The sequence below is a fragment of the Epinephelus lanceolatus genome, chromosome 4, assembly GCF_041903045.1.
Source record: "Epinephelus lanceolatus isolate andai-2023 chromosome 4, ASM4190304v1, whole genome shotgun sequence".
Taxonomy (NCBI): domain Eukaryota; kingdom Metazoa; phylum Chordata; class Actinopteri; order Perciformes; family Serranidae; genus Epinephelus; species Epinephelus lanceolatus.
In genome coordinates, this window is record NC_135737.1 from 46,113,709 (window position 1) to 46,131,929 (window position 18,221).

Here is an 18,221-nt window from a genome sequence, read left to right on the forward strand (position 1 = left end):
TACTTAAGTAAAAGTACTTATACTACACTGTGAAAGTACTCCATCACAAGTAAAAGTACTGCATTCAAAACCTTACTGAAGTGAAATCAGCTGAATGTAGCGTATGAACTTTAAGTAAAAGTAGTGAGTGTGCAGTAATATGTTCCCTGTCATCTTTAAAGTAACTAAAGCTATCAGATAAATATAGTGCAGTCAAAAGTACATTATTTTCCTCTGAAATGCAGTGGAGTAGAAGAATAAAGGTGCATAAAATAGAAATACTTAAAGTACAAGCATCTTAAATTTGTACTTCCACCGCTGTGTTTTTTCTTCATTTACTGGTTTAATTTATTGTTCTTCTAAGAACATTCAGTTTGTTGACACTTTATCTGCGCCAGCATGCTGCTAACCAGCTTCTGTTGTATGTTGAGTCACCTCAGGTGATACTCGCGTGCTAATCGGCTCTAATCCTCCACCTGGCTCCATAACCTTAATGCCTGCACTGTTAATGTAGATCCAGGCCTCTAAACCACTTTACATTATAGGCCAATCTGTCCACACACACACACCCACACACACACACACACACACACACACACACTTTCACCCTTAGGCAGCATTAATGGGATTATAGAGGTTCACCCAGTACTGAGTCTGAAACTGTGAGCCAGCGGAATATCAGCTTTCACTTTCACAGAACGGCCTGTACGCACACGCACACACACATACACACACACACACACACACACACACACACATACACAGACATTGCATTACCATCTGCCACCGCCATTCTGTCAATTTATGACCTAATACGACAAAAAAAACCTCACATAAGTTTAGGTCTAAAATGAATAAATAAATTAAAATAATTAAATAATTCTGTTTCACTTCACTTCCACAGACTAATAACACTCTTTTACAAGTATAAGTAGCATACAAAATCTTACATAAGTACAAAAGTATCAGCATCAAAATACACAAAAGTTCCAAAAGGAAAAGGAATCATGATGCATAATTATATTTATATTATATCACTGGATTTTATTGATGCATTAAAGTGTTGATCACTTAAATGTTCTGCATTAGCATGTTGCTAACAAGCTGGTGCTAAGCAGCATGGGAGGAATCTGCAAAGTAACTAAAACTGTCAGATAAAAGTGTAGTATCTCCCTCTGAGATGTAATGGAGTAGATGTATTAAGTAGAAAAAAGGGAAATGCTAAAATAAATTCCAAGTGCTTCAATAGTGCCAAATTATGTGAATTTAGCGTAAATTCAGAAGATACATTCTTAAATCCATCTTGTCCCTGCAGAGTATTTCAATGATGTGGTTGTAGTACTCTAACTTGCAGGGGCGGAGGTGCTGTGAGGTGAAGGCAGCGTTGACTCAGAGCGGCAGTGACCCAGATCTGTTTGAGGTGAGTGGGTCAGCTTGTGTGTGATCGCTGTGTGAATCCAGATTTACTCCGTTTATCTCAGGATATTTTTACTCAGATTATCTGGCTGCACTCAAGGATCATTTCACGGCTGTATTTATTAAATGTAACAAGGTAGCAAGGTTTTGGTACCAGCCACAGTGACATCACAACGACTGATATTGTTTTCACCTTCAGGTGAGTCTGTGTTTGTGTGTCATCATCATGGCAAAATGTGGCGCTGGAGTCACCTGCTGTAGCAGAACAGTCCCTCCAAGATGTTGCAATCACAACAGTTAAGGCTTATTCAGCTAATCCTTGTAAATTCTGTGCAACTTAATTCCAGTCAACTTTAACTATTTGAAACAGGTAAAATCACATGACATTGTAGAGCTTTGTGCAGCGTATTGATTCGTCAGGTCCGTCTCCCTCTCTCTGTTTATCATGACACCACCGCTGCAGGACCGGAGCTCTGTGCCTGGAGTCAAACACACAGCGACAGAGCTAAGTGTTAGCATCACACTGCTAATGTTACTCAACAGTTATTAACGGTGTTGTCGAGCTGTTTCAGTCTGAGATTATAGCCCAGCTCAGACCAATGATTGGCGACGAAACAAAAATGTTTTAGAATGTTTCAGAGACAAGTTGAAGCGGTTTGAACTGGCCGGTCTGAGCTCGACTCTAGCTGGCTGGTGGTGTCACCTGCAACTCCACTGGTCAAATCACCGGCAGCTGGTTTTAGAAAGCATGTCACCTGTTTCAAGAGCCAGTCGGCTGGCAGTGAATTTTTCCCAGAGATGTTTCTATCATTTAAGGTAGTTCTTATCAAGTGTTAATTTTTCTGATGTTTGGTTGTAACTTTTAATTTGATGTTGAAAGAGGTGGGGATTAAGATAATGATTGACAGCTGTGTGTGCTGATCAGTATGCTCGCTAACAATGGCACTGCTCGTCATTGTTTGGATGGGTGTATAGGCAGGAGCTCGACGCTGGCGGAGATCCCTACTGCGCAGAGTCTGGTTCCAAATTACGTCACCAGTGTAAGATGGCAGCCATATCTTTTAGGATAGATTTAGGATATTTTGGCTTCATTTTTGTACAGTGGGGGTAAGTGGAGACGCCTCTTCCATCTTTACGTACAGTCTATAGACCTGCCATTGTGAGGTGAACCGAAAAATGCAAAGTGATCCTGTTTGATTAACTAATATTGTGTGATGGGCCCCATAAGGTGTATTTTAAAAGACAAGCCGCATTTCCATTTAAAATCAGCCCGCAGGAGAAACATCCTCCTGCAGAGCTGGAGAGCCACGGATTTAGAAGTGTGCATGTGCGAGTTCCAGACCCTCAGTTTTATGCTGTATGGATGGAGGTTGCTCAATATATATCTTAGATCGATGCTGTAAAAATAACGTGTATTTGCAATTGTTTGTTTAAAGTGGAGGCAGAAAACTTTTCTTGTAGCTAGCGTACTAGCTTGTATGTGCGTGTCCAAAACGGTGGCTCTGGGGACTCGTGCAAGTGCATATCTACAACGGTGGCTCTCCAGCTCTGCAGGGGGATGATACTGGCCTGAAGGCCACAACTGGCCCCCAGGCTGGACTTTTGACATGTCTGTTTTAAGAAATGATGCCTGCACAACAAACCAACACAAAGGTGTTATTTTTGTAAAAGTTTAAGAGCAAACTTTATTTAACCCAATGGTGAAACTGTTGTACATCAGCTGCAGTCCAAAGTAGAAAAGAGTGCAAATATATAAAACTTAAGAATAACTCATAAGAGGGTTTTACAGTATGAATCATAAAAATATTAACAGGCTAATAACTATAGACGCATTCTACAAAAGAAGAGTACGTGTCAGACAGAGAGACAGACAGACAGACAGACAGACAGACAGAGACAGACAGACAGGCCTCGTTATGTTGCTCTTGTGAAACAACAGATATAGGTGAGACTGAGCTGAGCTGCCTTTACGTCTGGGGGTGAGATTACGACACCGTGTGTGTGTGTGTGTGTGTGCGTATTGTCACATCTTGCTGCTTCAGCACCCTCACACACATTTACACACACACACACACACACACACACACACACGCACACTGACCATCAGGTGTGTGTGTGTGTGTGTTAATCCTCAGCTCTCTCTCATTGTATCTGCCCTAAACGCAACCCTTCAATATTTTTCACATATTTTATTTCATTTTCAGGCCATGATGTCTCAGTTATTTCAGGCCTTTACACACCAGGGGGCGTGATGAATAAACAACAGGAAAACATGAAATACGTACTGCTGAATATTTACACCTGCAGGGTTGCAAAGTTGGGACAGCTCCAACACAGAGCCGTGCTCATTTCTGTAAGAGTTGCTCAGCAGTGCATGAAGCCAAAATGGTTCAGCTGCTGTGTTCAGAATTCCCTGGATGATCGGCACTGCTTCCGCATTATGTGGCCCATTGAGCAGGCGCACTAGAGAGTGCAAGCGAGTGCAGCTGATCATCTTACTCCCTCCGGCAGAGCGGCTAACTTTTGGTTTAGCGCTCTGCTAACTTGACTGGGAATAAAATTAATTAATCTTCCGGCTCTTCAAGATTTTTGAAATGTTTTCAGAACAAATGGATTAAATCCTAATAGTGAAACTAGTCATTTTGCTGGGGCTGTGATGCTCAAAAAAATGTATCCACTGATTTGCAGATGTATCTTTCCCAATTTAAGTCAATGGGAAAAAGTGTGTTTTTTGGGCCGCAGGGCATCACGTGACCGCGTAATTAGACTGTTTGGCCACTACAAAAATTTCTTCAGAGCCCGCCGCACTTCCCCTGGGCCTGATAGATTTGCATCGGCTCATTCTTGAGAAAAAAAATAATGAATTCAGCATCCAGTGATGATGATCTTCTCAACGTACAGGAGCTAAAGTGCTACCACGGCTGGTTCCAGACATATTTTAAGATATTTGTAAAACAGTTTGATGTCCTTCTGGAGGTGCTTAAGGCAGAGGACCAACTACCATATGATCTATATGGTCAGATAGGTTGGAGGACTTGTTGCATGGCGTGTTGGACAGGGCGTCGTCTTGTGGGAAACATGCTCTGTTACCTGTGCCTGCTACGCTGGTCACCTGCTTACCTTTTGGTTAGCCAGTAGTCAGATCTGATGGAGATAATAATGCCAGGCACGTTCAAACAAACACAAAAAAGTTTCTACATCATATTCATTACAACATGTCTAAAAATAATGGACGTAGCCAAACTCAAGGGGATGGTGGATGGTGTGACACGAGGCGAGACAGCATTCATACAGGAAGTTAACGGCAGGCTCTTGGGTGAAAGTCCAGGGTTTGTTGGACCCATCCACCACCTCTCCCAACCACCCTATAGCGACTTTCCAGCTCCTCATGTTACGTCGCTACTAGCAGCATTTCAAATTGATGCCGTCAATCCGCATATCATACCGCTGCAACTGACGCTGATGCTGCCGTCCGTGTATCATATTGCCGAGACTGGTGCTGTCAGGTCCAACCAGTGGTGTATCATAACACTGTGAAAGGTTCCACCTGGCTGTGTTACAAACTGACAACACCTGACAAAGTGGCGGTATTTGACGACCTTACTTCCATCACTCCTAATGAAACACTCCCCAGAGCAGGAAACTGGTCTTGAGGCCTCGAGGAGCCGTCACACATCGGAGAAACCAGAGAGTGTTCTCAGTGTTTTTGCTTGAAATAAATGATTTGAATAAATAACTGACTCTCTGGTAAGCCACTGAGTAAAATTTCCTACTTATTTATAAATCAGTTGAATGATAGGTGTCAGTGACCAATCACTACTGAAGGATTCTGATTCAGCCTCGTGACGTCAGCACATCTCTGCTGTTTACTCAGCTCTTCTTTGTTTGCTGTAAACACACACACACACACACACACACACACACCAAAGAGTTTGGAAGTGTTTATTTCATCAACAAAAACCATGAAGAACAAAAAAAGACAGGATGTTTGAGGATGCAGGAGTCAATTAAATGATTAGTCATCTACAGAAATGAACATCTTTGGCTTTTGGACTGTTGGTCGAGCAAGATGACTTTTTTATACATCTTCTTTTTAGGACCAGGTTTAATTTATCATAGGTTTCCACATACATATATTTGTTTGATTTTATTTTCCTCAGTGCATCTTCAGGGCAGTTGGTTGCAAACTTTGCTTATCTGTTTCGTTTGGTGGCATTTATCTTTATTGTTGGGGTTTCCTTTTTTTGTTTTGTTTTTTGGTTGTGTTTGGTTGTGTGCAATCCTGCATTGTTTTAAGTCCATGTTCAACCATGCAAAACACTTTGTAACTTCAAATAATAATTATAATAATAATTATTATTATTGCTATTAATATTAGATGTTGCCTTGTGGTGTTTTGTTGCAGTAATAATAATGCAATAAATATAGTGCAGACAGGAAAAAGAAAAACAAGTACTGACAAAGTCAAGAATCCTAAATTGAAAAATAGAAAAATTCCCAGTGAAAGAAGAAAGAAAAATACATGAAAAATATTTAAGATATATAAAGATATGTAAAATACATTTTAAAATGTTCATAATATAAAAAGGAAAACAAATAAAACATGTAAATTATAATAAAAATATGTAGAAATAGATGAAAAAATATGTAAAATACATGAAAATATGTCAAATAAAATGTAAAAGAAAATATTACTTCTTACTACTAAAAGTTTCTTAGAAACAACACGTGGGACGTCAGTGTCCTCAGCTGTGATACTGATGTTTTGTAAAACTAATTAAACTTTAAGGTTTCATTTTTTTCTGTATAACAATGGGCCTATCAGTCAACTTGACCTGATGAAATGCTTTTGATCTGTTGTTTTTTATTATTGATAATAATATGAAATGTTTTCAAGCTGCAGGTCGACATGAGCAGAGAGGAGCTTCAGGTTGCCGTGGCCTACATCTGTCAAATCAATAGAGATGATAGAAGAAGTCCCCTGTTCAGACTGGAGATGCTGCACGCTGATTGGCTGATCCTCTAGGCCCCGCCCTCTTCAGATAGGACAGATAAATAACCCTGCAGACACCTCTGAGTCCTCAGATGTCTATCTGTGTCCATATTTCCCTCCTCTCTGCAGGAAACACAAGGTCAGAGTTCAGGAGAACTTTTCTTACTATCTCCCACTTTTTTAATTGGACCTAAAAGCATCATCAGAAAACCTTCTTTCACTGAGTTTGTGTGAACGCACCACAGCAGCAGGTTTTTACTTTACTGTTGTGTGCTGGATTTGTCAGTTTGTTTGTTGAAGCTGATCTGGGATCAGGTTCAGGATGGAGCTGAAGGATTTCTGTCTGACAGACGACTGTCACTTCATCAGCTCACAGCGGTGGGTTTTTCTACATCTTCTGCTCCTCTAAACACTTTAAGATGAAGTTATAAATATTTTTTCCTGCAACTGCAGTACCACTAAGTTGTACTATGACATTAGAGGCGGTTTTAAAAATATACTTTTGTGCTAGTTATCTTAGACTGATGATGAATTTTTGGAGTTGAAGAAGTTGAAAAAGATGATGAGGATGAATCAGCTGTAATTTGTTTTATAATATAAGGAAATATTTGTGTACTTATTTTGTGTACTGTGGCGACATTAAACAGCTGAAAAACTAAACCTATTAAAAACAATTACATTAATTATAACAGTAAACTTCACTGGAAAATAACATTCAAATAAAAACTTCTTATAGATGAAATAAAGAAAAAATATAAAACTTAAACACTGAATGATGAAAAAAAAACATCAACAGAACATTAAATACGTTTCTCAATAACTTTTACTTTAACATGTTTTCTTTAGTTTGCTGTTATTAGCAGATTTAATCTTTAATCTAATTAGCTGTCACACTGTAAATGGACCTGCATTTGTATAGCAGTACAGCAGTATAGCAGCTGTAGTGCCAACACTAGTTTTAGTACTGTATGTAAAGTATTCACTACTAGTTTTAATTGTAGTACCAGTTTAATTCCCTGATATGAGCAGGTTAACCCCACTAATTCACTGTTTTTACTTTAATTGAGTAAGATTTTGAATGCAGGACTTTTACTTTAACTGAGTATTTCTACATGGTGGTATTACTACATAGTTCAAAGGAACAACAACAGAACAAAAGCAAACACTCATAAAAACTCTACAGCGCCACTAGTGGTCAAAACCTCCACAGAGCAGCTTTAACTTACAGACCAGACATCCTCCCAGGTGAACACATGATTTAATAGGAGACTTTGAAGGGTTAATTAAATTTTGGTGAAGTAGATACCTTTTGTTTTGTTTTTTGACACCTTGGCGAGACACCTACTACGCTGCAGACCGCTGCTCGAGACCAACAAATGACAAAACTGGTTGTTTTTGGACAACGTTCGCAGAATATTTCAATGGCATTTGTGACACCAAACCTGGGTGTTTTTACTACTGAACCTTGGTGTTACATATTACTGTGTTACCAGTGGCATTTTGTTTTGTTGTGTTTCTTACTGAACCTGTTTTTTTTTAATATGTATATTTTTTATACCGACACATTGGCTGTTTCAGAGGGGCATTTGAACCACCAAACATGGGTGTTTTAAGCTAAAACATGATCTTTTCTAACCCTAACCAGTCTGTTTTTGTGCTTAAACCTAACCACACCTTAACCACAGCGTTGTTGAGAAATGTAAAGTTTCAACGTAACTGCTACAAAATAATGTACAAATGTAAAGAATCCGTGGTTTGCAGAAACGGACAATGCCAACCTTTTTGGCGACTGAATTAACTTATGTGCTGAAGGTTTTACCAACATGTGAAGAATTCTGAAAATGATTGATTATTTTATTTTTATTCAATGTTATGAGTATAACCTCTCTTTGGTGTTTTTTTTCTCCATCACTACTGCTGCTGAGCTCCGGTTGTTTATTCTTACTGTTGTCTTCCTCCTCAGCCTCTTGGATTCCTCTTCCTCCTCCTCTTCCTCCTCCTGTCCTGCTGATGAAGCTCGGTCTCCGGCCTCGTTCCTCCATTCCTCCCCCCTCAGTCCCTCCTTCCCCCTGGACACCACACCCGCTCTCAGCCCCTCACACCGAGCCTTCCTCCTCCCCAGCCCGGCCTCCTCCTCCTCCTCCTCCTCCTCCTCCTCCTACAGCCCCCTCTGTGGAGCAGCAGAGCCCAACTCCCCAACAGGATCCAGTTCCAGTGGAGGAAGCGTCAGAGGCAGCGCTGTGGTGTCGGGGACTTCGGTGTGTTTTTCAGTGTCGCAGACCAATTCATTTTCAGCACAGGTGAAGAACATTTTTATTGTGTCCATTTGTGTCAATGAGCCACACTGTGAACACACACTGCAGGTTATTTTGATTCAACCCCACATACACCATCTTGCTGACACAAATACTCACAGGAGCACCAAATGTGGATTGATCCGCTGCTGAAAATAGTCCCCAACAAATTCACTATTTCTCCGTTTTAAAAAAATACATTTTATGAAATTACTGACAAAACGATGTATTTGTTAAAAATTTAAGTCTTCAGTAGAAACCAATGAGCCGCACTCAGATAGTATTTAAAGGAAAGCAGCAGAGATTTGAGTGTGTTGTCTCTCCGCAGGTGGACTCCATCCTGAGGGGAGACTACCTGTCATCGATGGGTGCTGTGGGGCCCAAGAGGCTCTGTCTGGTGTGCGGCGACTTTGCCTCTGGGTATCACTATGGCGTGGCGTCCTGCGAGGCCTGCAAAGCTTTCTTCAAGAGGACCATACAAGGTGAGAACCACAGTGTGTGGTTTGATCAATATGGGAATTAATAGGCAGAGCTGATCAATAAAGCAGCGCTCAGTGCATTGATTAGTGTGTGAAGCAGAAATTCTGTTGATGATGACACAGATGGAGGGAACAGACACACGGATATAAAAACAAGTAGGAAGAAATATAATCTTAATATCCAAAAAACATGTTTATTTGTGTCACTTATTGTTGTATCTTTGCACGCTCAGTATGAACACTGTAGTCAGCTGTGTCACTGATGTGATGTTATTTACCCTCCTGTATGTACTTCCTGTTTGTGGTTACCTAGGTAACATCGAGTACAGCTGTCCCGTGATGAACGAGTGTGAGATCACCAAGCGGAGGAGGAAAGCCTGTCAGGCCTGCCGCTTCCAGAAATGTCTCCAGGCTGGGATGATGAGGGAGGGTACGTCCCCTGAGTTTGTCATAGTGATTACCCATGCGTCTTTGCAGTGTTGATGAGCCTCTGTTTGTAGAGACTGTTAAACTGTCTTGTTGGAAAGTCGCAGAACTCAGTTTACAGGTCACAGACAATCACAAAGAGATGCAAAACAATCACTTAGAGACTTGTCACGACTTCAGCGCCTCTAAACAACCACAAAGATGCTCACAGTGACCACAAGGTTTACATTATATACAGTCAGATTATCATTATGCTCCTCCCAGCCATTCATACGTCTTTTTAATGAGAATTTCACAAAACCTGCAGCATACTTGGCAGGCCGATATCTTCACTCATTTGCTGCCATACAGTATTTGTCCTGTTTTTGTCCGGGTAATGTTCCAAGCGCATTTTCCAAACTACTGGATGGCAAAACATGGACAAAATTAGCCTCTCCCCCATGGCTACAGGTAGTTTCTATCAGGTTTCTATCCATCCGTAAGGAAATGCACTTCCCTGCCTTGGACACTAGAGGCATCATCCGTATATTTATGGATATACAGACACCAGTCACATACTGTACATAAGTGGAAAAGAGGCGTCAATGTAAAGTTAAGTAGATTAAGTTTAGGAAATTGAAGACGGTAAAAAAACATTGGTCTTCTGGGGGGAAAGACCTGTGTTTGTTTGACCCCCACCTACATCCTCATGCAGACTTTAACTCTCCTTCCATCTTTACCCCCGTCAGCGCACATCGCAGCTCTCTCATGTCGGTTATAAATTACTGGCTGATTACATGGGTTGTTATCTAATTTGGGTGCATTACTTTTCATAGGTACATGTATGAACAGTGCATGAGCAGCCTGAAAGACCTCAATGAAAATGACTTCAAAGATGCGCTCTTGGTGCTGCAGTGTTAATGTTTGACTTATAGTCCAAAGAAACACTCTTTGAAGTCATAGCTGCATCATTCGTAGTCATTTTGTGTCTCCTTCACTGAACAGATTCTGACTGTAACGTCCTTTCTCTGCTGCAGGAGTTCGTATGGACCGAGTGAGAGGAGGACGGCAGAAGTACAAGAGGCGGGTGGAGTCTGGACTGAGTTTATACAGCAGAGCGCCGTACAGTCATCCTGTCAGCAGCAGTGAGTTCACATGAGACGCTCTAACATAAAGAACTAAAAGTGTGCATTAAATTAAACCGTTGCATGAGTACGATCTTTAATTATTATTGCCTTTCTTTTAGGAAACAAGGTGATTTCCCATTTGCTGCTGACAGAGCCCGCCCCACCGGCTGCCAATCTGGACGATTCCACCAATGACAGCAGCCTGCGGACCCTGCTGACCCTCTGTGACCTCCTGAACCGGGAGCTGCTGGTTCTGATTGGCTGGGCCAAACAGATCCCAGGTACACATTCAAATCACACAAAGGATCTCCTAAAAACTTTTCACACAGCGCTACGTGCTCAGTTAAGAGCTCGTAGCAATTTCTTCTGTGTGCACAATTATATCTTATAGTTATGACATCTCAGTTATGAGATATTTATTTAATTTACAAAATTAGTTTTTTAATCACAAGATCAAGAAAAATTTTATTGTAATTTTGACAAATTTTCTTTAAAGTACAAAATCTTGTCTCTCATCACGAAATATGTTCTTTCAGTTACTTTTTTCACTTGGAAGTTATGAAATCTTGTCTTGCATTTCGGGGATTTTTTTTTTTTTTAATTTGGAGACCTTTTCTTTTAATTACAAGATCCTGTCTCACAAGATTTTTTGTTTGATTTACAATTTTCAAAAAAACAAAAACATTTTCTTGCGGTTACAAGATATTTTTTAAATTACAAGATTTTTCCTGGAAGTTACCACACCCTTCACTTTACTTAGAAAATCCTATCTCACATTTACAAGATAAATTTTATGTATGACTTGGTTATCCTCCATACTGCCTGACACACCTGAATAACACTTGCTCTGCTTTGCCCCTCTCAGGTTTCTCTGGGCTTTCATTGGTCGACCAGATGTCACTGCTGCAGAGTGGTTGGATGGAGGCGCTGCTTGTGGGCGTGGCCTGGCGGTCACAGGGTGCAGCAGGGGAGGAGCTTGTGTTCGCTGGTAACCTGCGGCTGGATGAGGCTCAGTGTCAAGCCGCGGGATTGGCTGACCTGTACGAGGCACTGCGTCACCTGACGGCAAAATACCAGGCGATGAACCTGAGCCCAGAGGAGGTGGTGACCCTGAAGGCCATGGCACTCGCTAACTCTGGTACTGAAGCATTTAAAAGACAATATATATATATATATATATATGTATATATAAGTATATACTTAACTACTAGCACTTTCTTTTCATGACACTATAGCCTACTTCTACTCCACTACATCTCAGAAGGAAGTGTTGTACTTTTTACTGCATTACATTAAACTACCTATCAGTATATAAAATAATTAATATGATTGCCACATTAGTGGCAGCAACATTAAAGTGATGAACATATTAATGCAATTATAATCATAATATATGATAATAATATGATACCTGATATTTCTGTACTGTTAAGTAACTTTTTGGATGCAGGACTTTTGAAGTATTTTTAAACTGTGGTATTACATTACTTTTAAGATTTTTTTTTTTTTTTTTAAAAAAGTATACATATTTATAAAATCCTGCTTATTCATAAAGATTAAATCAGTCGTTTCCAACCTTTTGGTCACATTTCAGATGTCTATGATTTGTCAGTTGTTGAAATATCTATAGATATAGTATTTTTAAGTAGGTTTAAGGTAAATATTGTACTTCTTACACCTTTACATTTGTCTGACAGCTGTAGTTACTTCTCAGGTAAAGATTTTACATGTAAAAACTAGGGATGTCCCGATCCAGCATTTTCACTTCCGATCCGATACCGATATTACAGCCTTGAGTTTTGGCCGATACCGATACCGATGAGTTTTTTGGATACCGATACCGATCCGATCCAAGCGCGTATTATACATTTACACTTATTTTGCTGTCAGTCATGTTAGAAAAGGTTTGATCAAGCAAAGAACAACTACTTAATCAGGTTAGTTAGAATGATCCACAACAGTTGGTATGAGAAACTGACCTGTTTAATGTTAACAGGGTTAAATAAACAAACTTTAAACTTGAGCATTAACATTAAATAAAAAATATAGCTGGTTTGCTTTGGCTGCTTTGGCCCCTTAATAAATAGAAAATGAATCAACACAAGAAATCTTTAAAATGTCTAACAATGAAATTAAAATAGCAGCAAGACTCCACACACTTGTGCTTTGCTCCCCTAATAAATAAAAAAAAAGATTAACACCACAAGACATTGTTGGCATTTAACAAACAATGCAGCCTTTCCTTGTCAGTTATTTTAGTAGTGTTTTTGTAGTCCATCCATGGCTCCAGTTTCACTAATTGTGCCCAAAACAATGCCATCAGTGCTCTTTACTTAAACAGTAAGAGTGTAAACCAAATAAAAATATCACTCTCAAAAAACCAGAGCAGAAAACAAATAGTCAGTTAACTAAATTGACCGCTACTCTTCCTACCCTCTGTGTATCTGCCTTCTGCATGCTGGCCTGGTGGATTGATAGTAAGAGCTGGAGCGGATCACTGCAATGGACTGCTTGAATAGCGGAGCGCTGGGCTAGCCGGAAAACCTGGCACAGACTCCGTGAAAAACTGGATCGGAGTTCATGGATCGGCATTTTTCCATGCAGTCCGATCCGATGCCGATGCCCGTTTTTTGCTAATATCGGCGGCCGATACCGATCCGAATATCGGATCGGGACATCCCTAGTAAAAACATCTGATCTCTTTAAAAAACACTTGTATCCTCATACAACAGTTTGTATTATGCCCCACAAATGGTTTTGTCATGTTATGTACTTAAAGTAAAGTTGCGTTGCGTAGAAAAGGTTAAGGAGAGCAAAGTAACATAGGTTAGGTTTAGGCAAGCAAAGTTATGTAGCGAGGGTTTAGAAAACATTATGTAGGTTAGGTTTAGGCAAGTCAAGTTGCGAAGGTTAGGTTTAGAAAAGTAAAATTGTGGAGGTTCGGTTTTGGCAAGTAAGGTTACATGGTTAAATTTAGGAAAGTTAAGTCACGTAGTTTAGGTTAAGAAAAATAAAGCTGCATAGATTTGGTTAAGGCAAGCAAAGTTACATAGGTCAGGTTTAGAAAAGTACAATTACATAGGTTAGGCTTTGCCAAGTAAGGTTACATCGTTAAATTTAGGCAAGTAAAGTTACGTAGTTAGTTAGTTAGTTTTAGGTAAGTAAGGTTGCGTAGGTTAGGTTTTGGCAAGTATATTTACATAGGTTAGGTTAAAGAAAGTTAAATTATATTGGTCAGATTAAGGCAATGAAAGTTACATAGGTTAGGATTACGAAAGTAAGGTTATGTAGCAGGTTAAATTTAGGAAAGTAAAGTCATATAGGTTAGGTTTAGGCAAGTAAAGTTACACAAGTTAGATTTAGACAAGTTAAGATGCGTAGGTTAGGTTAGAAAACAAATCATGTTGTCTGACGTATCCTAAAATAAGTCAAAGTACATTTGGTTTCACATGGGACACAAACACCCATCTCCCAATGCAAAGTCCTGTGTTTGTTTGACCCATCCAGACAAATCACAACCTGTCTCTGTATGCACACTCTCACTCTTTATAATACTTCCTTCTTTACTCCCATCAGTAATATATATAGAAAACACTGAGCGGGGCCATTTCGCATAACGAGCACTTTACTTTTGATACTTTAAACAAATTTTGCTAGTAATACTTTTACTTAGAGTAAGGGTTTACTAAGGGGTTTTGAATATCTGTGAGTGTATTTTTATATCTTGGAACTGATACTTTCATACAGGGCTAAGTAACTAAGCTTTAACATAATATTTTTAAAATATTCCTAAAATTACTTTGATTTTTCTATTTTCATATTTTGTGGCTTTATCAAATAGATTTGCCCTTAAGTGTCCCTTCTTCAAAGTTCCCTGTGGAGTGTCTGTTTATACTAGAGGGGATAAACCTCACAGTGGGGTGGCAGATGCCCCTGATGCCCCCCTGTACTGCAGATCTGCCCCAGACACAGAAATAACATAAAACAGAAGCAGCACCATGAATACTCATATTGATTTACAATTTAAAAAGAGGAGAAGTTTGGGGGAGGATGGAGGGGGATCTGAAATTATTGATCCCAGAGGAGTATTTATTGATATTGATCAGAGGCTGGGAGCTGAAGCAGCGCTGTATTGATTAGCCCCAAAACGTTTTGGGGAAGGGGGTCGTCTTTGGAGTGAGTGTGTGTTATTCTACACGTGCCCTTTGGTTCCTCCTGAAGAAGTAAAGCTTTAACAAATAATTTCATGTTTCCAAAATCTCCCAAAACAGCTGCTCACTGTAGTTTGTGTCAAACAGGAGGAAATAGTGCTTTTGTTGGGGACTATTTTACAGTGTGAGTAATTTCAAGGTAACACTTGAGCTCTATGACACAGAAGGAGAAGATACATAAAGCACTTTGTTGAGGCTAACAGCTGATCAATAACATCTGACTGGCAGTGTATGATTGCATAAAACGCTCCTGTTGAAGCAGTGCATGATGGGACACCTCCAGCTGAAGTCTGGTCAGTCTCCCACTGTCTGAGCCTCGGATCAATAAAGTGTATTGATAGACTCGGTTCTGGATCTATAAACTGTTAACTGTCTGCTGGAGGACACAGGGTGTGTTTGTGCGTGCACTGTACAGACACCCACAGGCTGACCTTGACCTTTTTTTAACTCCCACTTGACCAACAGTTGTACCCACCCTTAGTCTTTTATTTTGAAGTTGAGTCACCGTGGAAATGAAAATGTGTAAGCTACAACATAAAAATAATATTAAAACATGTTTACAACACAAGAAAATATAAATAAATTACACACTATTCAATAAATAATTGGGGTAAAACATTCACAGCAGACTGCACTCTGTTATATAATTTTCAGGAATACTATATAAATATCATAAAACACCTTCACCTCAAAACTACAATACAGAACAATGAAACACACTTTAAATCCACCTATTTAGCATTTATAAGCAGTTTCTAACCATTTAATAAATGTTTGTAATGCAGCTATAATAACATTTTAAATGTTTACTTTGGTACAGTATTAGTAAACAATTATAGTTTGCCCTGTGAAGACATCTTTTATGTTTTGAATAAATGTTTGACAAAATTATTAAACAATAATAATGAACATTTTTATGTATAAAGTTATTAAAAATGTAATAATAATTTTGACCTAATATCTCATATTTGTGCTTTAGTATCAGTACTGATTTACTTAGTCAAAATTTTGACTTATTATAACACTTTTAATTTTGACTTTGACTTAAAATTTGAAAAAAAAAAAAAAAAGTCAAAATTTGACTTACATTAAGTTAAAGTTTTGTCTTAAATTTGTACTTAACACACAAGTGTTTTTATTTGAGTTATTCTTAAGTTAACACTAGTTTTTAAAATTTAATTTTCTGGCAGCAACAGGCCTCCATGGGTTTGCATAATATTTAACATTGCATTGCATTTTATAAAGTTAATATATGTATTCATGTAAAATCTTAGTCTGTAAAGCAACTATAGTGGTGAGATAAATGAAGCAGAATAGAAGTGTAAAGTAGCATAAAATAGAAACACTTTAGAGTCATTTAATGAACTGATTATTGATGTTGTTTGATTATTAAAACCCAAATATATTTAGTTTTCATTCATATTTAACATAAGAAGCATCAAATTCTCGCATTTTAGAAAAGTACATTATAGCTATAAAAAAAAATTGATAGTAGCAGATCAGTTTTCTGTTGATTGATTAATCGTAGCTCCTCAGTACAGGACTTGAGTAAATGTCCTGATGTCTTCTTCTCTGATCTGTCAGATGCCGACCCGGTCGACTGTCCAGACTTGGTCCAGAGGTTCCAGGACGGGCTCCACGAGGCCCTGCAGGAGTACGAGTCGTCCCGCAGAGAGCAGCACCGGACAGGCCGTCTGCTGATGAGCCTCCCCCTGCTGCGGCAGACGGCCGACCGAGCCGTGCAGGCCTTCCTGCGGCTACACCGCCACCGCTGTGTCCCCCTCCACAAACTGCTACTGGAGATGCTCGACGCCAAGGCCTGAACATGTGTGATCACTCTGAGGACCACCTTCATCATCATCATCATCATCATCATCATGATGAGGACACAGACTTTTATTGAAATGTTGAGCTGAACACTGAGACTATGAGACTATCCATGTGGAAGACATGAATATAACATTTGTCTGACAACTTTAGTTACTTTTCAGGTGACAGTTTTTCATCCTCTTCCTGTCCAGTGAAAACCATGTATTTCCAGATGTGCTGGTCCTGAATGTTTGTGATAAACTGAAGGATGAAGTGTTCCCCAGTGTGTTGAGAAAATTTTCTTCCTTCTTAAGCTAAAATAAACTCTTTAAAAACCCTCTTGGATAAGCTGGAAAAGTCGTCGTCACAAAGCTGACAACAGACCATTTTTCTGACTTTTTAGAGATATCTGGTTCTCACAGGACACCCATGCTACAAACATATGATGATCTTATAGAATATGGTGCGTTGCTGTCGATTAAACTACCCAACAGTATATAAAGGAGTGAAAATTAGCACAACCTGAAACATCTACAGTAGGAAAATGACACATTTACATTATTGCAGCAGTGCTATTAGTCCAAAACCATCATGTAGAACAGGAAAACACTGACAGCATGAAGCTAAATACTCTAAATCATAGACATATATAAACTGTGTGCTATATAAAGATGTTTATATACAGTCTACGCTCTAAATACACAACCTTTAATTGTAGTGGAATATTTTGACAGTGTGGTATTAGTGCTTTTACTTCAGTTAAGGATCTGAATACTTCCTCCACCACTGCCTGACTTTGGAGGATGGAAGCTGCCAAAACCCAAAATAAATAAATAAATGACTAACTAAATTAATATGCCATTAAATGTAACAAATATAATATTAAAAATCAACACAGACATTAATTGATAAAATGTGACATAAATTGATAACTTCTGTATTTATTTCAATGCTTATTTACTTTCCAATTTAATCATCCCTTTTATTTACTTTTTATTCATTTTTAAATTTATTTATTTATTTTTGCATTTATTATTATTTTTTTAAATAATGTATCTATGTATTGTGATTTCTGGACTCTCATATAAATAAAAAAAATAACTAAAGACTTGCTTCTGTATTTATTTACCTTTGTATTCATTTCTCTGCTTATTTATTTTTCAATTTAATTACCCCTATAATGTGTTTTTTTATTATTATTTTAATTTTATTTATGCATTATGTATTTAAAAGTAATTTATCTATGTTTTGTGATTTTGGGACACCTCAAATAAATAAAATAAATGACTCAATAAATAAATGAACATGACATTAAATGTAACAAATATAAATGTAGGCATAATTTAATTGATAAAATGTGACAAATTGATATTTCTGTTTTATTTATTCTCCTTTGTATTCATTCCTCCATTCATTATTTAGTTTTAATTAATTTATTTATGCATTGTGATTGCCGGACACTTAAATGAATACATTTAAAAAATACAAGAACAAATAAATGACTCGAT

General features: G+C 38.6%; 1 protein-coding gene across 1 annotated transcript; it reads left to right on the forward strand.

Moving 5' to 3' along the window:
- Positions 1-9,016: 9,016 nt before the first annotated feature.
- On the forward strand, positions 9,017-17,597 carry esrrd (estrogen-related receptor delta). The gene is made up of 6 exons (XM_033632013.2): positions 9,017-9,164; positions 9,475-9,591; positions 10,604-10,711; positions 10,813-10,974; positions 11,559-11,831; positions 16,489-17,597. The coding sequence occupies exons 1-6, from the start codon at positions 9,047-9,049 to the stop codon at positions 16,725-16,727; spliced, it is 1,017 nt and encodes a 338-aa protein (XP_033487904.1). The 5' UTR covers positions 9,017-9,046; the 3' UTR covers positions 16,728-17,597.
- The last annotated feature ends 624 nt before the right edge of the window (positions 17,598-18,221 follow it).